The sequence below is a fragment of the Balaenoptera ricei genome, chromosome 9, assembly GCF_028023285.1.
Source record: "Balaenoptera ricei isolate mBalRic1 chromosome 9, mBalRic1.hap2, whole genome shotgun sequence".
Lineage (NCBI taxonomy): Eukaryota > Metazoa > Chordata > Mammalia > Artiodactyla > Balaenopteridae > Balaenoptera > Balaenoptera ricei.
Window position 1 is genome coordinate 92,584,223 of NC_082647.1, and position 24,055 is coordinate 92,608,277.

Genomic DNA, 24,055 nt, shown 5'->3' on the forward strand with positions numbered 1-24,055 from the left:
TCACTCTGTATGACAGACTGTAGGTCCATCCACATCTCTACAAATGACCCAATTTCATTACATTTTATGGCTGAGTAATATTCCATTGTATATATGTACCACATCTTCTTTATCCATTCGTCTGTCGATGGGCATTTAGGTTGCTTCCATGACCTGACTGTTGTAAATAGTGCTGCAATGAACAATGGGGTGCATGTGTCTTTTTGAATTATGGAAATTATGGAAACACGTGGAAATTATGGTTTTCTCTGGGCATATGCCCAGTAGTGGGATTGCTGGGTCATAGGGTAATTCTATTTTTAGTTTTTCTAAGGAACGTCCATACTGTTCTCCATAGTGGCTGTATCAATTTACATTCCCACCAATAATGCAAGAGGGTTCCGTTTTCTCCACACCCTCTCCAGCATTTGTTGTTTGCAGATTTTCTGATGATGCCCATTCTAACCAGTGTGAGGTGATACCTTATTGCAGCTTTGATTTTCATTTCTCTAATAATTAGTGATGTTGAGCAGCTTTTCATATGCCTCTTGGCCATCTGTATGTCTTCTTTGGAGAGATGCCTATTTAGGTCTTCTGCCCATTTTTTGGTTGGGTTGTTTGTTTTTTTTAATATTGAGCTGCATGAGCTGTTTATATATTTTGGAGATTTATCCTTTGTCTGTTGCTTCGTTTGCAAATATTTTTCTCCCATTCTGAGGGTTGTCTTTTTGTCTTGTTTATAATTTCCTTTGCTGTGCAAAAGCATTTACGTTTCATTAGGACCCATTACCTCCATTACTCTAGGAGGTGGGTCAAAAAAGATCTTGCTGTGATTTATGTCAAAGAATGTTCTTCCTATGTTTTCCTCTAAGAGAAAACACCTAACATCTTAAAAATCATTTGAAATTGACCACATACTTTTTGTTTCAGTGGGGAGAAATCATTTAGGTTGCTTGGCTGATTTAACTACACAATTTATTTAGTGTTCTAGGTAGTAGAACTCACTGATAAAAATATGTAACATTTACTGAACATCTACTATGTTCTGGTAGTTGACTGTTCTAAGCAATTTGTATACATGTCTCATCTAACCCTTATAGGTAAGTAATGTTGTTCCATTGTACATTTAAGGAAATTGAGGCATGCACAGAGTGAGTTAAATAACTTGCCCAACAGCACACCATGAAGGACAGATTCAAACCCAGCATGTTTGTTGCTATTGAGAATGGCTAAACAAAAAGAAAAAAAAATTAATCTCAAATTATTCCTATTCTCTTTCCTTATAAGCTACAAATATGTTCCTCAATCTTTTTTTTTTTTCCTGTTAAATGTTCTGTAGCCATGCTTATTTCCAAAGAAATAACATGAAGACAGGAGAAATAACATAAAGACATGAGATTTATTAAAATTTGTCACAGCTGTCTACCCTGCCACGCCAGACTGAGACCGGAAAAAACGAGGCAAGCCCGGGCGCCATGACAACCTGAACCGGAAAAGGCGAGTCCTCCTCCGAGACTACACGGCATCTGCCTGTCTGGTTCACGAAGGACGGAACTTGTACACTTCGGAGGCAGGGCCTGTCAGGGAAAAGACGGTCTTCAGGGGGCAGGGCTTGCTATGGGGGCGGGGCTTGTGTCTCCTGCCGAAAGCCTCCGCCTTCAGGGTCCTGGGGAGGGCTTAGGACTGGCAGGCTTAAAAAGCTAACACAGGAGAGAGGAGAAGATGGCGGAAGAGTAAGACGCGGAGATCACCTTTCTCCCCACAGATACATCAGAAATACATCTTCACGTGGAACTGCTCCTATAGAACACCCACTGAATGCTGGCAGATGACCTCAGACCTCCCAAAAGGCAAGAAACTCCCCCCGTACTTGGGTAGGGCAAAAGACAAAAGAAATAACAGAGACAAAAGAATAGGGACGGGCCCTGCACCAGTGGGAGGGAGCTGTGAAGGAGGAAAGGTTTCCACACACTAGGAAGCCCCTTTGCGGGCAGAGACTGCGGGTGGCAGAGGGGGGAAGCTTCAGAGCCACGGAGGCGAGCGCAGCCACAGGGGTGCGGAGGGCAAAGCGGAGAGACTCCCGCACAGAGGCTCGGCGCCGAGCAGCACTCACCAGCCCGAGAGGCTTGTCTGCTCCCCCGCCGGGGCGGGCGGGGCTGGGAGCTCAGGCTCGGGCTTCGGTCGGATCGCAGGGAGAGGACTGGGGTTGGCGGCGTGAACACAGCCTGAAGGGGTTAATGCGCCACAGCTAGCCGGGAGGGAGTCCGGGAAAAAGTCTGCAGCTGCCTAAGAGACAAGAGACTTTTTCTTGCCTCTTTGTTTCCTGGTGCGCGAGGAGAGGGGATTCAGAGCGTCGCCTAAACGAGCTCCAGAGACAGGCGCGAGCCGCGGCTACCAGCGCGGATCCCAGAGACGGGCGGGAGACGCTAAGGCTGCTGCTGCCGCCACCAAGAAGCCTGTGTGCAAGCACAGGTCACTCTCCACACCGCCCCTCCCGGGAGCCCGTGCAGCCCGCCACTGCCAGGGTCCCGCTATCCAGGGACAACTTCCCCAGGAGAACACATGGCGCGCCTGAGGCTGCTGCAACGTCACGGAGGCCTCTGCTGCCACAGGCTCGCCCCGCATCCGTACCCCTCCCTCCCCCCGGCCTGGGTGAGCCAGAGCCCCCGAAGCAGCTGCTCATTTAACCCCGTCCTGTGTGAGCGAAGAACAAACGTCCTCAGGCGACCTACACGCAGAGGGGGGTCCAAATCCAAAGTTGAACCCCCGGAGCTGTGAGTACAAAGAATAGAAAGGGAAATTTCTCCCAGCAGCCTCAGAAGCAGCGGATTAAAACTCCACAAACAACTTGATGTGCCTGCATCTGTGGAATACCTGAATAGACAACGAATCATCCCAAATTGAGGAGGTGGACTTTGGGAGCAGGATATATTAATTTTTCCCCTTTTCCTCTTTTTGTGAGTGTGTATATGGATGCTTCTGTGTGAGATTTTGTCTGTATAGCTTTGCTTTCACCATTTGTCCTAGGGTTTTCTGCCTGTCTGTTTTTTTTTTTTTTTTTACTTTAAAAAACTTTTTTTCTTAATAATTATTTTTTATTTTAATAACTTTATTTTATTTTATCCTCTTTCTTTCTTTCTTTCTATGTTTTCTTCCTTTTATTCTGAGCTGTGTGGATGAAAGGCTCTTGGTGCTCCAGCCAGGCATCAGGGCTGTGCCTCTGAGGTGAGAGAGCCAACTTCAGGACACTGGTCCACAAGAGACCTCCCAGCTCCATGTAATACCAAATGATGAAAATCTCCCAGAGATCTCCATCTCAACACCAAGACCCAGCTTCACTCAACGACCAGCAAACTACAGTGCTGGACACCCTATGCCAAACAACTAGCAAGAAAGGAACACAGCCCCATCCATTAGCAGAGAGGCTGCCTAAAATCATAATAAGGCCACAGACACCCCAAAACACACCACCAGACGTGGACCTGCCCACCAGAAAGACAAGATCCAGCCTCATCCACCAGAACACAGGCACTAGTCCCCTCCACCAGGAAGCCTACACAACCCACTGAACGAACCTTAGTCACTGGGGACAGACACCAAAAACAATGGGAACTACGAACCTGCAGCCTGTGAAAAGGAGACCCCAAACACAGTAAGATAAGCAAAGTGAGAAGACAGAAAAACACACAGCAGATGAAGGAGCAAGGTAAAAACACACCAGACCTAACAAATGAAGAGGAAATAGGCAGTCTACCTGAAAAAGAATTCAGAATAATGATAGTAAAGATATCCAAAATCTTGGAAATAGAATAGACAAAATGCAAGAAACATTTAACAATGACCTGGAAGAACTAAAGAGGAACAAAGCAATGATGAACAACACAATAAATGAAATTTAAAATACTCTAGAAGGGATCAATAGCAGAATAACTGAGGCAGAAGGATGGATAAGTGACCTGCAAGATAAAATAGTGGAAATTACTGCAGAGCAGGATAAAGAAAAAAGAATGAAAAGAACTGAGGACAGTCTCAGAGACCTCTGGGACAACATTAAATGCACCAACATTCGAATTATAGGGGTCCCAGAAGAAGAAGAGAAAAAGAAAGGGACTGAGAAAATATTTGAAGAGATTATAGTTGAAAACTTCCCGAATATGGCAAAGGAAATAGTTAATCAAGTCCTGGAAGCACAGAGAGTCCCATACAGGATAAATCCAAGGAGAAACATGCCAAGACACATATTAATCAAACTATCAAAAATTAAATATAAAGAAAACATATTAAAAGCAGCAAGGCAAAAACAACAAATAACACACAAGGGAATCCCCATAAGGTTAACAGCTGATCTTTCAGCAGAAACTCTGCAAGCCAGAAGGGAGTGGCAGGACATATTTAAAGTGATGAAGGAGAAAAACCTACAGCCAAGATTACTCTACCCAGCAAGGATCTCATTCAGAATTGATGGAGAAATTTAAACCTTTACAGACAAGCAAAAGCTGAGAGAGTTCAGCACCACCAAACCAGCTTTACAACAAATGCTAAAGGAACTTCTGTAGGCAAGAAACACAAGAGAAGGAAAACACCTACAATAACAAACCCAAAACATTTAAGAAAATGGGAATAGGAACATACATATTGATACTTACCTTAAATGTAAGTGGATTAAATGCTCCAACCAAAACACACAGACTGGCTGAATGGATACAAAAACAAGTCCCATATATATGCTGTCTACAAGAGACCCTCTTCAGACCTAGGGACACATACAGACTGAAAGTGAGGGGATGGAAAATGGAAATCATGCAAATGGAAATCAAAAGAAAGCTGGAGTAACAAGTCTCATATCAGACAAAATAGACTTTAAAATAAAGACTATTACAAGAGACAAAGAAGGACACTACATAATGATCAAGGGATCGATCCAAGAAGAAGATATAACAATTGTAAATATTTATGCACCCAACATAGGAGCACCGCAATACATAAGGCAAATACTAACAGCCATAAAAGGGGAAATCGACAGTAACACAATCATAGTAGGGGACTTTAACACCCCACTTTCACCAATGGACAGATCATCCAAAATGAAAATAAATAAGGAAACACAAGCTTTAAATGATACATTAAACAAGATGGACTTAATTGATATTTATAGGACATTCCACCCAAAAACAACAGAATACACATTTTTCTCAAGTGCTCATGGAACATTCTCCAGGATAGATCATATCTTGGGTCACAGATCAAGCCTTGGTAAATTTAAGAAAATTGAAATTGTATCAAGTATGTTTTCCGACCACAGCGCTATGAGACTCGATATCAATTACAGGAAAAGATCTGTAAAAAATACAAACACATGGAGGCTAAACCATACACTACTTAATAACGAAGTGATCACTGAAGAAATCAAAGGGGAAATCAAAAAATACCTAGAAACAAATGACAATGGAGACATGACGACCCAAAACTTATGGGATGCAACAAAAGCAGTTGTAAGAGGGAAGTTTATAGCAATACAATCCTACCTTAAGAAACAGGAAACATCTCAAATAAACAACCTAACCTTGCACCTAAAGCAATTACAGAAAGAAGAACAAAAATCCCCAAAGTTAGCAGAAGGAAAGAAATCATAAAGATCAGATCAGAAATAAATGAAAAAGAAATGAAGGAAACAATAGCAATGATCAATGAAACTAAAAGCTGGTTCTTTGAGAAGATACACAACATTGATAAACCATTAGCCAGACTCATCAAGAAAAAAAGGGAGAAGACTCAAATCAATAGAATTAGAAATGAAAAAGGAGAAGTAACCACTGACACTGCAGAAATACAAACAATCATGAGAGATTACTACAAGCAACTCTATGCCAATAAAATGGACAACCTGGAAAAATGGACAAATTCTTAAAAATGCACAACCTGCCGAGACTGAACCAGGAAGAAATAGAAAATATGAACAGACCAATCCCATGCACTGAAATTGAAACTGTGATTAAAAATCTTCCAACAAACAAAAGCCCAGGACCAGATGGCTTCACAGGCAAATTCTATCAAACATTTAGAGAAGAGCTAACACCTATCCTTCTGAAACTCTTCCAAAATATTGCAGAGGGAGGAACACTCCCCAACTCATTCTAGGAGGCCACCATCACCCTGATACCAAAACCAGACAAAGATGTCACAAAGAAAGGAAACTACAGGCCATGATCACTGATGAACATAGATGCAAAAATCCTCAACAAAATACTAGCGAACAGAATCCAACAGCACATTAAAAGGATCATACACCATGATCAAGTGGGGTTTATTCCAGGAATGCAAGGATTCTTCAATATATGCAAATCAATCAATGTGATACACCATATTAACAAATTGAAGGAGAAAACCCATATGATCATCTCAATAGATGCAGAGAAAGCTTTTGACAAAATTCAACACCCATTTATGATAAAAGCCCTGCAGAAAGTAGGAATAGAGCGAACTTTCCTCAACATAATAAAGGCCATATATGACAAACTCACAGGCAACATCATTTTCGATAGTGAAAAACTGAAACCATTTCCTCTACGATCAGGAACAAGACAAGGTCGTCCACTCTCACCACTACTATTCAACATAGTTATGTAAGTTTTAGCCACAGCAATCAGAGAAGAAAAAGAAATAAAAGGAATCCTAATCGGAAAAGAAGTAAATCTGTCACTGTTTGCAGATGATATGGTACTATACATAGAGAATCCTGAAGATGCTACCAGAAAACTACTAGAGCTAATCAATGAATTTGGTAAAGTAGCAGGATACAAAATTAATGCACAGAAATCTCTTGCATTCCTATACACTAATGATGAAAAATCTGAAAGTGAAATTAAGAAAACACTCCCATTTACCATTGTAACAAAAAGAATAAAATATCTAGGAATATACCTACCTAAGGAGACAAAGGACCTGTATGCAGAAAATTATAAGACAGTGATAAAAGAAATTAAAGATGATACAAATAGATGGAGTGATATACCATGTTCTTGGATTGGAAGAATCAACATTGTGAAAATGACTATATTACCCAAAGCAATCTACAGATTCAATGCAATCCCTATCAAACTACCACTGGCAGTTTTCACAGAACTAGAACAAAAAATTTCACAATTTGTATGGAAACACAAAAGACCCCAAATAGCCAAAGCAATCTTGAGAAAGGAAAATGTAGCTGGAGGAATCAGGCTCCCTGACTTCAGACTATACTACAAAGCTACAGTCATCAAGACAGTATGGTACTGGCACAAAAACAGAAATATAGATCAATGGAACAAGATAGAAAGCCCAGATATAAACCCACGCACATATGGTCACCTTATCTTTGACAAAGGAGACAAGCATATACAGTGGAGAAAAACAGCCTCTTCAATAAGTGATGCTGGGAAAACTGGACAGGTACATGTAAAAGTATGAAATTAGAACACTCCCTAACACCATACACAAAAATAAACTCCAAATGGATTAAAGACCTAAATGTAAGGCCAGGCACTATAAAACTCTTAGAGGAAAACATAGGCAGAACACTCTATTACATAAATCACAGCAAGATCCTTTTTGACCCAGCTCCTAGAGAAATGGAAATAAAAACAAAAATAAACAAATGGAACCTAATGAAACTTAAAAGCTTTTGCACAGCCAAGGAAACCATAAATAAGACCAAAAGACAACCCTGAGAATGGGAGAAAATATTTGCAAATGAAGCAACTGACAAAGGATTAATCTCCACAATTTACAAACAGCTCATGCAGCTCAACAACAAAAAACCAAACAACCCAATCCCAAAATGGGCAGAAGACCTAAATAGACATTTCTCCAAAGAAGATATACAGATTGTCAACAAACACATGAAAGAATGCTCAACATCATTAATCATTAGAGAAATGCAAATCAAACTTCACTGAGATATCATCTCACACCGGTCAGAATGGCCATCATCAAAAAATCTACAAACAATAAATGCTGGAGAGGGTGTGGAGAAAAGGGAACCCTCTTGCACTGTTGGTGGGAATGTAAATTGATACAGCCACTATGGAGAACAGTATGGAGGTTCCTTAAAAAACTAAAAATAGAGCTACCATACGACCCAGCAATCCCACTACTGGGCATATACCCTGAGAACACCATAATTCAAATAGAGTCATGTATCGCAATGTTCATTGCAGCTCTATTTACAATAGCCAGGACATGGAAGCAACCTAAGTGTCCATCATCAGATGAATGGATAAAGAAGATGTGGCACATATATACAATGGAATATTACTCAGCCATAAAAAGAAATGAAATGGAGTTATTTGTCGTGAGGTGGATGGAGTTAGAGTCTGTCATACAGAGTGAAGTGAGTCAGAAAGAGAAAAACAAATACAGTATGCTAACACATATATGTGGAATCTAAGGAAAAAGAAAAAAAAAAAAAAGGTCATGAAGACCCTAGTGGCAAGACGGGAATAAAGACACAGACCTACTAGAGAATGGACTTGAGGATATGGGGAGGGGGAAGGGTAAGCTGTGACAAAGTGAGAGAGTGGCATGGACATATATACACTACCAAACGTAAAATAGATAGCTAGTGGGAAGCAGCTGCATAGCACAGGGAGATCAGCTCTGTGCTTTGTGACCACCTAGAGGGGTGGGATAGGAAGGGTGGGAGGGAGGAATATGCAAGAGGGAAGAGATATGGGAACATATGTATATGTGTAACTGATTCACTTTGTTATAAAGCAGAAACTAACACACCACTGTAAAGCAATTATACTCCAATAAAGATGTTTAAAAAAAAAAAAAAAATTTGTCCCAGAGCCATTAAAAATATAAGTCACAGAGCTCTCTTACAGGGTAAAACAAATTTTGGAAATTCAAATTTTATGACTGTTCAAAGAAATAAAATCAACAATTTCCTATCTGGCTTTAAGATATTATTTTCCCTCATTTCAAAGGATGGCAATTACAGAAAGCTGAAGGTTAACTGTAAGCATAGACCATATCAAATGAAAATATGGTTAAGGTATAAAATAGGCAGTCTTCTTCTTGAAATGGTTTTATTTTGGTTTCTGATTATTCTTTAATAAAACTCAGTATGGACCTTCAAAACCATGGTATTCTGATTTATCCTTAGTCTTGTATCCAAAAGGCCATGTGTTAGATACTGCTAGGGTAATAAACGTGTAAGTAAGTGGAATGGCTACTATACATACTGTAATATCAAAACCTGAGACTGGACCAAAACTGTAGAATTTATGTGGACTGTACTAAATGCAAAAATGCATATATTTACCTCTCTTCCCATTAAATGGTTTTCGGTCCCTGTACTATATACAGATCTTTGAGTTCTTCTGAATTTCGTATGGGAAGAAGGAAATTATTTGCTGAATCTAACAAAACTTTAGGGTAGGAAAAATGAAAGAAACTATATTTCTTAATTCTTCACAGCAATAAAAAGTGTACATAAAACATGTTTTTATAGGCCATTGCTTATAAGACTGTATATTATCAATGCCTATTTTGTTTCTCAATGTTTCTGTAAATTTCTAGGAAATACAACAGTCCTGGTCAAAGGGAAACTTTTCTTTATGATTATCATTCTTTAAAAATAGGTGTTCCTTCTTTATTGAAATATTTTTTGTTTCTATTGTTACGGCAAAAATAAACCCCTTGCTCTGGTTTGCAAGGCATCTAAGCGACCTAGAAATGCAAAATGGAATGCTCAAAAAATGCCAGTGTTTGATAAAGTGTTTTCACTTAAGCAGCAAGCGTCTTGGGGGAAAATTACATTTACATATCCAAAAAATTCATGTTTGGATTTAACAATAAAACCATGCTAAGAAATGTGTCTTGGAAGTTAAAAAGGGCAATTCTACATGACCACTGCTTAATCAAGAAATACCTTCAAACCACCATAAAAGTAAAACATGCTTGGGGTAATTTGGCTCTTTCTCTTTAGTCAGAATTTAAACAGTCTAAGGTTTCTCAAACTGCAGATCTGACATATATGAGATCTGTGTTAGGGCATATGTGCATGCATATAACTTTAAGCTGAACTCCATGGGAGGAGGGGATGCTAGGAGGAATGGCTACACGTGCACCTTGGTTGGTCAGTCAAATCTGTTCTTTCCTATCTTCAATTACTAAAAGTATGTTTTGGTGGTACATCCAGACAATGGAATATTATTCAGTGCTGCAAATAAATGAGCTATAAAGCTATTAAAAGACATGAAGCAAACTTAAATGTGTATTACTAAATGAAAGAAGCCAAAGCAAACTTAAGTGTGTATTAACTAAATGAAAGAAGCAAATCTGAAAAGACTCTCTATACTATATGACATTCTGGAAAAGGCAAAACTATGGAGACAGGAAAAACATCAGTGGTTTCCAAGAGTTAGAGGAGAGAGAGGGATGAGAAGCAGAGCACAGAGGATTTTTAAGGCAGTGAAACTACTCTGTTTATTACAGTGGTGGATGTGTGTCATTATACATTTGTTCAAACCCATGAAACATACAACACCAAGAGCGAACCCTGATGTAAACTATGAACTTTGAGTGATAATGATGTGTCACTGTAGGTTCATCAGTTGTAACAAATGTACCAGGCTGGTGGAGGATGTTAGTAATGGGGGAGACGATGCATTTGTGGGGACAGGGAGTATATAGGAAATTTCTGTACCTTTCTCTTAATTTTGTTGTGAACTTAAGATTGATCTAAAATATAAAGCCTATTTTTTAAAAAGTCCATTCTGTTCTTAATGGGTACTTTCTCAGTTACTTATATAATACCCAACATATCTGATTTTTTAAAATATTAAGCCACATACGGAAGAAAGACATAATTATATTATCTAAAATGTAGTGAAGTTAATTTCTATTCTCCTTACTAAGCAGGGAAACAATTGTAATGTAGCATGAAATGATAATTTATAGTCCCAGACATGGTAAATATTGGTTTGGTGGATTATAAGATAAACTTGCCTAATGAACTATTTAATGAGTTGAATTGTTTCCCCCCAAAATTCATATGCTGAAGTCCAAACCACCAGAATCTCAGAATGTGATCTTATTTGGAAATAGGATGAGGTTATCTTAACTAAGTAGTAGTAGTAATTAGTTCTACTAATTAAGTTGTAGATCAGTAGGGTGGGCCCCTGACCCAGTACGACTAGTCTCCTTCTAAAAAGGGGAAATTAGGACCCAGGCATGTATACAGGGAGAATACCATATTTTTTTCTCTACCAAGAAAAAGATTGTAGTTATGCTGCCACAAACCAAGGAACTACCAGAAGCCGGCAGAGAGGGCTGGAACAGATCCTTCTGTAACATCTTCAGAGGGAGCATGGCCCTGCTGGTGAACCCTTGTGCTAGGATTCTAGTCTCCAGAGCTGTAAAACAATAAATTTTTATTAAGTCATCCAGTTTTGTTCTATTTTGTTATGACAGCCCTAGCAAACTAATACATACCATTTGACCCACAGTCTCCTTTACTGCCCACTGCCTAGCCTAGTGCTTGGCACTTAGCAGGGGCTCAACAGATGCTCAATTAATAAATTAATTAATTACTACCATTTTCCTAGTACATAATATAGGAAATATAGTGGCAGTTTCTTCCTTTGCTGACTGTTAAATAATGGAGTTTCTCAGACAGCTGCCTTAGGTACTCTTGTTTCCCTGTGCCTTATCATCTCCCTAGAGAATTGTATACAACTCTTTTGTGTCACTGAGTATCCTTCAATAAATCATTGTGGTAGTACTCTGCATTGTTATCCATTGGGGGGAAGTACTTCCTCTCCACCTCCCACGTTGTCTTGCATGTCAAAGAGGGTATTTAATTTGCACTCCACTGGCTCCTTGACTTATTCTGCCCAAAAGAGATAGAGTGACTTCTCTGAGTGATACATCTTTGAAGGATAATCTGGGCCTGCTTGGCTCAACTCCTCTTTTTATTTCCTCTTAATACTCTGCATGGCTCTTCCGGGAACAGGTTCTACCCCTGCATGGGAAGCCTGCCCTTGTTCAGTACTGCCTGTGGGTATATTGGCTTGATTCTGCATTTTACCAGAAGCCCTTGACCCTCACCATAAACTACATCCCTAGATTAGCCTTTATGAATAGTAAATGTGGGAAAGTTGTGGTTGTCCATTTGCCTTACTCATTTTTTTCCTCTTATTTTCTTCAAATAAAGAAGGTGGATGCTCCTTATTACTTACATCTCAACCCAATTCTCAGTAGCCTGATAAAAAGTTCTTTTTCTTTCCCCCATTAAGCTCTTGTCAAGTATGTTGCACATTGTAGGTATAAATTCATGTTTGCTAATGTAACAATTGATTGATTAGGTAAGAATAAAGGAATGAATGAATAAATGAGTTAGATAAACTGGGAGAACTTGGCTCAGTAATCTCTAGCACATCAATAAATATAACTATAGACATCTCCAAAGACTGTAGACTGTTTTTTTCAGGAGATGTCTAACATTTCTCTTGAAAATATAATAGTTATTTAGATGAAGAAAAAAGTTTATTTGTTCATAGCTAATCTTTGACTTTCTCTGTTAGCATATTCTATATTTTCTCTTTATGCATTCATTTAATCCATTCCAACTTGACTTTCCCATCCACCACTCCACTGCAACTACTACCACAGCTGGTAGCTAACATCACCAGTGACCTCCATATCATTAATTTCATTAGATTTTACATCCTAATCTTGCTGATGGACTGTTTAGAAGTTTTGGCCACAGTTAAGTGTTTCCTCCTCATTGACCTTTGCTTGGCTTCTGTGGCATAAAGATCAACTGGTTTTTCTGTTACTTCCCTGGTTGCTCTTCCCTCATCATTCTCTCGCTGACTGTTAAATGTTGGAGTTCCTCAGACAGCTGCTCTAGGTATTCTTGTTTCCACTTGCTGCACTGTCTCTCTAGGCAATTTCATTCACTCCTGTGGCTTAAATTATAATACAATCTATCCATATGCTGTTGTCTTTCAAGCTGATTCCCTCCAGCCAAGAACTCATTGATTTGACATCTCCATTGTGAGTTTGGCATGGACTTCTATCTCTTGTGCCTAAAGTTACAGCCATTATCTTTCCCACTCCTGACAGAGTCCTGCTCCTCCTGTCATGGTGCCTAGCTCAGTGAATTGCTTTGCCCCCCACTGGGTTTACCATGACTTCTCATTTGTCCTTATCTGTACACTTTTTTTAAAATCATACCAAATCCATATTCTAAATTTTTCTTCAGTTCATAAAAAGAAGCCATGCCCATGCCACCATCGTCTCTGTCTCAAACACAAAAATAACTCCCCAATGGTCTGTAAATATCTACTCTTAACACTCTCAAACCCCCAGAATAGCTAAGAGGGTCTTTGTGGAGAATAAAAAACTACTTGTGTCATCCCCTTGGTTAAGACACATCAGTACCTTCTCATTACTCTCAGGAAACAGTCCCAAATTCTGAGCATGCTTTCTAAGGCCTAATCTATTCCTTTTTTATGTATTTCTTTCTCCCTTACTTTCCTCTGAAAGAAGTCTCTTGACTCCTTTTTCTAGTCTCAGATTTGATAGCATGTTGGAAAAAGGGCTTTCCTTGATTCTTTATGAGGACTGTGTATGCGTAAGATCTCATCTTTCCCTTTGATAGTATTCATCACACTTAAAATTGTTTAAAGACTACACATCTTGACATATTTTGAGTTCTGTGAGAGCAAGGATCATGCCTCTCTTGTTTGCTCTTCTGTCCTCGGTGCCTGACACCGAGTGTTTAATAATTACTGATTAGGTGAATATTGAATAAATGAATGTGTTCAGATCATGACCTTGCAGTTTAACTTTTCAAATGCAACATGACATTTGGAAATACCTGAGAACAGTATGCTTCAGCAGTACTCTTCAACAGTACTTCAACAGTACAGTACGCTTCAAGAGTACAGCATTACATGCTGTAATAAGGTACAGCAAAGAGAATCTAAAAAGAGCAATGGTACCTTCTCTTGCTGTTTCTTTCTTGCACAGTTTACAAAGGTTAAATCTGTATGAAGAATCAGCTGGGAGACTACATCACTAAGGACCATATTATTTTCATAAAATCTTCTTTTTAAGGGCAAAACAACAAAAGCTTATAAAGTGTTCTTGTCCTAATTCCTAAAGATGCTTTCTTATTGCTCTCTGAGACTGACGCATATGGGGAAAAAAATTAATCCAAGCCATTGATTAAGACAAAAAGTACATTCTAGTTTAATTTACTCATTTTAAATTACCTTTATTATTTTTAAACTTATAATAGCCAACTAATGCAAAGATATGTAAAAAAACTCCCACACCCATACAAGTTTACTGTTTTTGTTTAATCAAAGTTAACCATCTGTTGTACATCTTTCCATCTTGTTTTTATGTTCATATAGTTGTGAACAAAATTATATGCATATATCTAGCTTGGTGTTTGCTTATTTTTTTTTTTTAAATAGAATTAACAGTGTACACGTATTGCTCTTCAACTTGGATTACTCTTTGAATAGTAATGATTAGCACCTTTTCCAGGTCAGCAGGTCTTTACACTACATAGTTTTCCATGGTAATGATAACCACAATTTGTTTAATCATGCCCTCATTGATAGGCATCCAAATCATTTCCAGGTCTTTGCTACTACAAACAGTGCTATGGTATATATAATTATATAGGTATTTTTATACACCAGCACCTTTATTCCTAGAGGTTATATTCTCAAACTGGGATTACTGAGTCGAAGCATATATGTATTTGTATATTTTTTAAATGTTAATAGCTATGGATTCGGTTCCCAAACAATTGTGGAATTTCATATTTCCAAGAGGGCTGCCTCATCAGCATGTTAACATTGTATGTCAGCAGTGTCTCCTTCCAGCTTCTGGGTTAAGCTGTCCCCACCACGCCTTCTGCTGTGAAGAAGCCATAGTGACCCTCAGTGCAGGCGGATCGGTTCTCTATTCTTAGCTACTTTCCAAGTCTCCACCAGAGCATACTTGGACTTCTGCATTATGTCCATGCCACAGGGAAGTCTTGGGAGTAGTATTTGCCAAATGTGTTCATCCATTTATCTCTGACACCCCAGTGGAGATGTGGAGCCACTCTGCAGGAAACATTCCTCCCAAAGTTCCATACTAAAGTAGTTATAGGCCCCCTCTGCTTTTGGCTCCCTTGATCTTTTCTGTGGTTTCCCTCTTCTTACCATTACCTTGCCACACCCGAGACCAAAACCTAAATATAGTGGTGCTGAATCCCTGAATGAACCAGGGAGTATCTTAAATCTAAACATTTCCCCTTTGAGTTTCTCTCCCAATCACCGTCTTACCTTGTAGGAAATTTCTCTGAACCTGAGCTTTCCAAAGGTAAGATTTCATTCAGAACTTTTGCATGTTTAAAAGTGACTTTCTTTTGCCTAGATAGATGAATAATATTTTGGTAGAGTTAAGTTCTTGGGTTGCTGTACTTTTCCTCAAGTTACTACAGATGTTACCTTACTGTCTTTGAGCTTAGGGTATTATAGATGAAACGTCTGATGATCTTCTGTTCCTCTTTTTTTTTGGTAATTTTCTTCAATGTGGAAGCTGGTAAAGTTGTTTTTGAACATTGGAGCTTGGAAATTTCACCTAGATGTGTTTAGGTGAAATATATGCTTCATTAATTTGGCCTCAGATTCAGTGAACCATTTTAATCTTCAGATTCAAGTGTTTCTTCATCTTAGGCAACTTATATTCTATTTTTATTGAGTTGTTATTTCTTCTCCATGTGGCCCTTTTCCTCATTCTGGAGCTCATACCATTTGCATGTTGGTACCCTTGGGTCTGTCCTCCAAGCCTTTTATCATTTCTCTTAAGGTATGTATCTCTTTTAGTTTTTGCTCTGTTGTATTAGTTTTCTATTGCTGCTGTAACAAATTACCACACACCTAATGGCTTAAAACAATGCATATTTTTTATCATACAGCTCTGTAGGTTAGAAGTCTGACCTGGGTCTCACTGGGCTAAAATCAAGATGTCTGAAAAACTGTTCTTTTCTAGAGGCTCTAGAAGAGAATCTATTCTTTTGCCTTGCCAGCTTCTAAAGGCCACCCACATTTCTTAGCTTGTGTTTGGTCCCTTTCTGTCTTCAAAGTCAGCAACAGTGCATCTCTTTTGCCATTCTTCAGTAGTCACATCTCCCTCTCACACTCCTCTTCTGCTTTCCTCTTACACTTGTAAAGACCCTTGTCATTAAAATAAGCCCACCTGAATAATTGAAGATAATCCCCCAATCACAAGGTCCTTAGTTTAATCAGTTCTGCAAATCTTCTTTTGCCATGTAAGGTAAAAATCACATGTTCCAGGGCGTAGGGCATGGGCATCCTTAGGGAGCATTACACTGTCTGCCACCCCTGCGTTGTGAAATGGTCATCCAAGTTAGTCATCAGCAATAATTAGTTGAAGGATAGGTGAGAATGATGAGTGAAAGGGGAACTCCAATAGGCCTACTGATAATTTTCAGAGCTGGTGACAATTGTGCTTTTCCTAGTAGCCTTCATAGAGCTCATTCCCTGATGAGCATGGTCCACACTCACTCAGGAGTTACAGTGGCTCGAGTGACTAACCATACGCTCTTGTTCTCTCATAGAATCCAGTGAACATGAAGACAAGAGTGCAGGTGCCTCAGGGGAGACACCCTCCCAGCCTTACCCTGCACCAGTGTATAGTCAGCCCGAGGAGGTGAAGGAAGAGATGGATGATGCCAAGCCAACTAAACCTGAAGAACATGAGGAATCAGACGCATTGCCTGATAACTGGGAAATGGCCTATACGGAGAAGGGTGAAGTCTACTTCATTGAGTGAGTTTCACACATTTCTCTGAACATTTCCACAAAGATCATAGTAGTACATAAATGATGTTGTCAAGGGAGATGTGGTCAAAGTATTGAATTTCATTAATTGTGATATTCGCTTCCTTCTTTGTGAGAGAATAAGGGGATAGCACCTTAATACAATTAAAGATCCTAGTTTGCAGCTGTAAATCAAAGAATGAATTAAACAATACCACTGTAAAATTTGTTGCAGTCATGACTAAAAAGGCAAATCTCCATGTGATGTTATTATTGAATTAGAAATAGTGAACTTGTCATGAGGAAATGTTTACTGTACCCTTCCAAGACCTCCATGTAGTTCAAATGAGATAATACCCATCTTTTAAATCAGATTTCTGGAAACCTCAACCATCGTGTCCAGTGGTTTAATAGGATGCAACTACTGAGAGCAAAATACTTGCTAGTCACAAATAAGAATGTTTTAAGCATTTGACCCTGAGATCAGGTGTCAATAAAATCATGTGTTTGTATAGTTCATCATACTTATTTTTATTAAATTCCATTCTATTTGTTGCTTACCATTTTTATGACTTGGCAAGGAAAATGAAATGCTAATTCTGAACTCACTAGTGGTACATACTCAATCTAATCTTTTCTTTCTTTAGGGACTTTTTTTCCCAAACTGAATTTTTATATATTTTATTAACAACATTGTCTAGCTTTCCTTTTCTTTATCTTCTAGGAGTAGAACAACTTTTTAAAACTCCTAAGTTGATCTTAGCTCAAAATTAAATTGTTGATGTGCATGAGACAATCAAAATGTTCATTAGAAAGAATAAAAACTGAAAATATTGTAAATGAACAACAACCCTTATTCCCTCAAAGTTGTAGAGGACTCAAAGAGAAAAATTAATAGAATCTGAAGTTTTCAGTGCTGATAGTAGGTAAAAATATGTAAACTCTGATTATTTGAGAAAAATATTAAAACTAGATTCCCTTTCCCAACCTGGAGTGATTTGGGACTTAGATCTCCATAGGCAGAACTCAATTGTGAAATTGAAATGTTACCACATGCCAATATTTAATTCTCACATGAAAACTTTATAACATGTGGCCAAGGAAATACATAACCAGGTAATTACTTGGTGCTCTGCTTGACTCCAACATGGATGAGAAATGCAGAAAATATATTGCCACCATTCACCTTTTGACAAATCTTATAAGTTTAAAAAAAAAGAATAAGAATCTCTTGCATATTTCTTATTGCTATAATCAGTGACCCAGAGACATCTTTTATCAATTAATTGGAAAAGAGAAAGTCATATAGAATTTTTTAAATGTTCAGAAGTATTTATATCAAAAACATAATTTTGTTATTGATAAGCATAGCATAGCACCATTGCAGACCAGAAGTCAAAATATAAACCCTAGATGTGAGGTCATGCATTGGTGTTCAGAACAATTGATGTTTAGAACAGGGAGACTCATGACGTACACATTTTTATTATATAATACAGACGGAGTAAGACATGCGGAAGTAATAAAAGAAAACCAGCAGGGCAAGTTGATGAAAAAGCTGTTTCCTTACAGTGTTTCCAATTGCAATTATAAAAACCTCCTTTTTTAAGATTATAAAGTAAACTTTCCCCTTTTAACTGTGTCAGATTTTGGGATCGTGGAGAAAAAGGACTTCTCGTAAGACAGAAGTTGTGTTCATGGTTTATAGTAAATGATGAGGCTCTGTCAGGACTTGGGAGAATCGACCCAAATGACTCTATTAATATTCTAGTCAGTCATCCAGTGTCAGAATCCAAAGATTCATTAGATTTTGTCCCTGCTCTTAAATTTATTGTCAAGTTGGGGAAGAGAGAATAAGAGGAATAGTTAATTAGTAAACAATGATTTTTGAGTTTTGTGATCCTATTCAGAGAAGGATACGCTTAGTGTAGACTTAATAAAAGGAAGCATCCTAGGGAAGGTAAAATAACATAGACTTGAAAAGTTGGTAACAGGTAGATAGAGCACTCCAGGTATAGGAACTGTCATTGCAAAGACCAGTGAGAAGACTGGTAGTTTTAGGAGCAGAGATGTTGAGCTGAAAAATTAAGACAAAAAAAAAGGAGACAGTTTGATTCGCAGTGAGAATGCTAATGCTGAGGGAGACTCATCCAGAGGTCAGGGAGAGAGAAGAAGCCTGGAGTAAGGGCTGAAGTGAGCGTGTGATGGAAAGGTGATTAATGTAAGAGGCAGTGGCAAATGCCTGCTTAAAGAGGTCATTCACAGAACGGAGGCGTCCCCTGGCCCACCCTTCACCAAGACCAGCTTGAGGTCTGAGATCTGTCTTGTCTTCCTTCAAAAAGCTTACTTTGACTCTCAAGACTCAGTGTGATAAGCTCAGGTGTCACAGAGCAGGGAGGGATCAGTGTCTTTCTCATATGGTCCCCCATTTTCACACCATCACAACCTGCGCTGCCTCTTCCTTTCTCACTAGCCTGCATTTCACTCTGCTGTACTTTTCTCTCAGTTAATTTTCTCCTGACTGCTTTCACTCTTTGCTCGGGAATACATCTTTCCTTCCTAACTACATTTGACAAAATAAACATTTCAACCCACTGTCATTAATCTGTGGGTATCTTTGCTGTTGAATTCATAATGAATTCTTATGTAAATTAAATCTATACTATAAAAGTCCCTTGGAATCAATCTGGTACAGAAGGATGCAGGGACAGGAGAGGGACCATGATGGGGCATTAGGAGTTTCCTAGGGACTAAGTCATGATATGTCCCAGAATTTCTGACCAAGAAACTTAAAAAACAAATATTATTTGTAACATAAAAGTTTGCAGTCCTGAAGCAAAATCATAGTAAAAAAAGAAAATAAAAAGGGAAAGTAGAGTAAGTTAAGAGGAAGGTGAAACAGACAGAAGAAAAGGTAGAAGAGACAGAAAAATAGAGATTTGTGAGGTAAGGAGAGCTGATGATACCAGTGAAAACTACTCTGGTACGAATATTGCGAGAGTTGCTTAGAGTAATGGAAATCTCCCCTGGTAGGTAACACGTCCTTATTACACTTTACTGAATCTTGTTTCCAATGGAACAAATATCATGATAAAATATAAAATAAGTGAAATAAAGGAGAAGGACCCTGCAGTTCTGTGTAAAAATTTATATTTATATATATTTATTTATTTATTTATTTATTTATTTATTTATTTATATACTCATTTCTGAGTAGAAGAGGGGAACTCTACCTATGCTGAAGTGTTCATTTATGTATATATTTTTGAAATACACACACATATATGTATATGTATACATACATACATGTATGTGTGTGTGTGTGTGTGTGTGTATATATATATATATATCTGTGGTGGGTTTTGAGTTAAGGTAATAAGTAATTTCATTTTTTTGTCTTCCATGCAATAATGTTTTAAAATAATTACTGATTTACTCAGTATTGCAAAGTAGTTTATATCTCAGTACTTTACAAGTGCTGCATTTAGAATATGAGAGGAATTTTTGTCATTGTTCTCAATACTGAACACGTGGGCCAACTGTATTTCCCACACTCTTCAAAACTACTTCCTTTGATGAATAATAAAAGCAGATTCCTTTTATCACTTACAGTGATATTTAATGGGAAAAGGTGAATATCTGAGAAAGTATTTTTAAACAACAGAATTTTAAATGCAGGTGAATGCACTCTTCCAAACATGCTTTAAAGCATTTATAATGTCACATGTTTAGCAATTTTAAAAAGACTTTCAAATGCATAATATTATTTAAAACCAGTAGTTTCCTTAACTCATAATATCTTTTTCATTAATATTATCTTTTAAAATAGACAGTATATTAATTGTAAATTCAAATTAGTAATAATAGTTACCACATATTGAGTGCCTACTTTTTTCAGGCTGTGTTCAGCTTGTTTAACAGTAATAGCTAGTATGTTAAGCATTTACACTTTGCTTATTTAATTCTCACTTTAGGAAGCTGCTGAGGCTTATAGAGGTAAGTAACTTGCCCTTGGTCATATAACCAGGAATTGACAAAGCCAGGATGTTGGATTTCATTTTTTCAGCACATATTTATTGGGCACATACTGTGTGCTAGGAACTGTTTTATTGAACCCTAGGAATATAGTGGTCAACAAAACTGACAAGATTCATGTTTTCATGGGACATACTCTGGCTCCAGGGTCCTTGCTCTTAACTAACTTGCCATGGTGCGTACTTTACATGTATTATATCATAACCACCCTATAAAGCATCTGAGGTACTCCCATTTTATAGGTGAGATTCTGAGGCACCCTTGGACAAATTAACATTCCCAAGGTCTTATCGCTTTGTGACCCTGCAAAGCCATTGCCATTATCCCATACTACCTCCAATATATAAACAGGCATTGGCTGAAAAAAAAAAAAAACTTTTATAGTACAAATAGTATTTGTTTTATACGTTTCTCAGCCAGAAATTCATTTTGCAGAGGCTAAATGTTCCATAAAGAAGAGCTGCCACAGGATTAATCTGGATTGACATGCTTTGGGAATCCCATTAAATTAGTTCTTTGTTTGGGAGTCAGTTTAGTTAATGACATACAAGAGACTGCTATTGCTTTGGCAAAAAACAAAACGGCAACAAGAACCTATTTGTTTACTACCATCTTCCTGAATGGCAGTGAATGCTACGTCATCTTAAATAATAGATTTTTTTAAAGCAAGCTTTTGAAACTGAAAATCACATCTGTGAAAAATGTCATGGCTATACATGGTTTCCCCAATCTTTGTAAAGGCTGAATTTGCTTTTAAATTCTAAATAAGACACACAATCTGTTGCTTCTTGTGTTGCTATATATCCTTAAGTTTTATGTAAATCGCCAATTACCATTTTCAAAAAATTTAGAACTTTCATTTATTAAAAGAAGACAAAATATTTGAGAAATTTATTGAAAAGAAAAGGCGTTATTTTGGTAAAGCCTAATGCTTTCTCATTCTAGGCTCAGCACATACCGATGAGGATGAGTCGTGAAATCTTGTCTTGACTTACTCTCTGTAATTTGTATTACAATAACAGTAGATATATTGAATATTTTTATATGTTTTTTTCTGCACAAGATTCTAGTGCAATCTCCAAACAGAAAATAAGTGTTTTAGACAAAACAGTATGCAACAAATACCCATAATATCCAAAACAATATTTATGATAAAACTGCTTTTAAAAATGTTTTCTAAACATATGAAAGACAATATGATGGCAAACTCATATATTCATATGCTTAATGAAATTTTAGGAATATTATTTAGGAAACAGATAACCACTATAGAGATTGACAATAATTTTTTATGTGGATTACCAACATATAAATAGAAAAGATAGTAGCACAATGCAAGTCTTGAACAAAAAAGCTTCAGCTGCTCAACATCAATTAGATGTATCCAATCATTGCATTTAATAGTTCTTCCTTTTGCAATGATGATCTAGAGGGAAGACAAAATCTTCCAGAAAACAATGTAATCATTCTGAGGATTTTATTGACTATAGTATAAAATGGAATCAGTCTATATTCCTCTAAAAACTAATGTTAATTTAAAAAAATACATAAAATACAGTCAATAATCTCTATGTTATTATTGATTCTGAACCTACATGACCACTGTTGGAACTTTAACATCCACATACATCTTGAATTGCTCAGAGGACTCTAAAACATATACCTGGGCCTTGTTTACCTTGTTCAAAAGGTTATTATGTTTCATGCCATCAGATATTATTGAGTTCAATCTCTTATTATTCTTCTGAGTTAGTATTTCCCAGGATGAAAACACAGTTTATCAGATAAAGACTGAGATTCAGAATTGGCTTTTTCAGAGAGCTTTTTAAATTCAATGTGTTTGTCATTGTTTTAAGTCTGTTACTGTTTTTTAGAGAAAATGGAGCTAAGGAAAGGAGTGTATTTGATAATAAAAGTTTCTTATTCTACTAATCAGATTTCAGTTGATGAAATGTCATCCAGTATTTGTGCAGTAGTGAAAACATTATTTTGATCTTGGTGTCAAGACAAAGGTAGGAAGGAGAGAGGAAAAGGAAACAATGAAAAGAGAAATGAAAAGAGGATTTGTCTTAAAATTGGGTTTGAATCGAGCCTTATATAGACCTAAGAAACCATTATGGAGTTTGAGCCCCAACTGGACAAACATAGAGTAAATGAAAAGATAGAATGGAGGATAGACTGTGGCATGACCCATATGACAATTTTGTTTTGCTCCTAATAAACACTCCACTCATTTGATAGCATTTTTATTAACCTAATTCTTTATAACCTCTAAGACCTAATATTCATATGTAGATTATATAAATCACCATTTTAAGACCTTATTCTGGAAAAATACTCAAATTTGATTTTAAAGTGATTTGAATATTCAGGTTTGTAAGGAGAAAATGTTTCCAGTGATTATATCATCTCTATGCATGTGCAATTTAATATAATACCTACTAAGTACAAGGCATTCAACACAGTCATTTAATCAGTGATTACTATTCTCAAATAGGAGATAAAGGTCTCAGTTTGTAAACCACTGGCTATGGAGGTGGGAAAAAGATCTCTGATTACCCCCCAAGGGAGTGAAATAAAGCACCTCCGTATCAAAAGCAAAGTTTTAAGTTTAGTATGCCTCTGGTTTCAGATCATAAAAAAACTTTGGCCTTGGGAATCAGATATGTCTGTTTAATGCTAGCTCTTTCACTTTCATGCACTAGGTGTGTAACCTTGGACAAATTACCTATCTTCTCTCAACCTTCCTTTCTCTGTCTGTAAAATGGAGTTAAAAATACGAGCCGCAGAGACTCATTAGCATCAAATGAAGTGAGCTGTGAAAGTTCTAGAACAGTCCCTGACAAAGTAGACAATCAGGAAATGTTACAAGATAGTAAGAATAACTTTGCAATGGTGTGGCATAATGTCAGCAGCTTTTCCTGTTGAAGGGAAGCATTTTCTGTATGAGAAGAACGTTTCCTCAAAAGATAAGATATTATTTAATGTGCTGCTTTTGTCAATTTGGCAAAGGTTAAACTTACAAAATATCCAGAAATTTCTAATCATTGCAAGTTAGCCTGTCACGTCATCAAGGCCATTCTGATATGAATTTAAACTAGAATTGGGAAGTTGAATGAAATTTCACTTCTGGTTTGCTCCAGTCCTCCAGATAGACTCAGTTTAAAATCAGAGAACACTTTTGGATAGACCATGTTTTAAGG

At 37.5% G+C, this 24,055-nt stretch overlaps 1 protein-coding gene across 11 annotated transcripts in view; it reads left to right on the forward strand.

Annotated features, from left to right (window-relative positions):
- The window catches only part of MAGI2 (membrane associated guanylate kinase, WW and PDZ domain containing 2), a 1,337,104-nt gene that overhangs the window by 846,971 nt on the left and 466,078 nt on the right, over positions 1-24,055 (forward strand). For all 11 annotated transcript variants that reach the window (XR_009505080.1, XM_059934073.1, XM_059934076.1 and 8 more), the window contains exon 5: positions 16,616-16,826. Coding sequence is in view for 10 of the 11 variants with exons in the window: in XM_059934073.1 (XP_059790056.1) it covers positions 16,616-16,826 (211 nt within the window). In the remaining variant the exon portion in view is untranslated. The remainder of the gene's footprint in view (positions 1-16,615; positions 16,827-24,055) is intronic.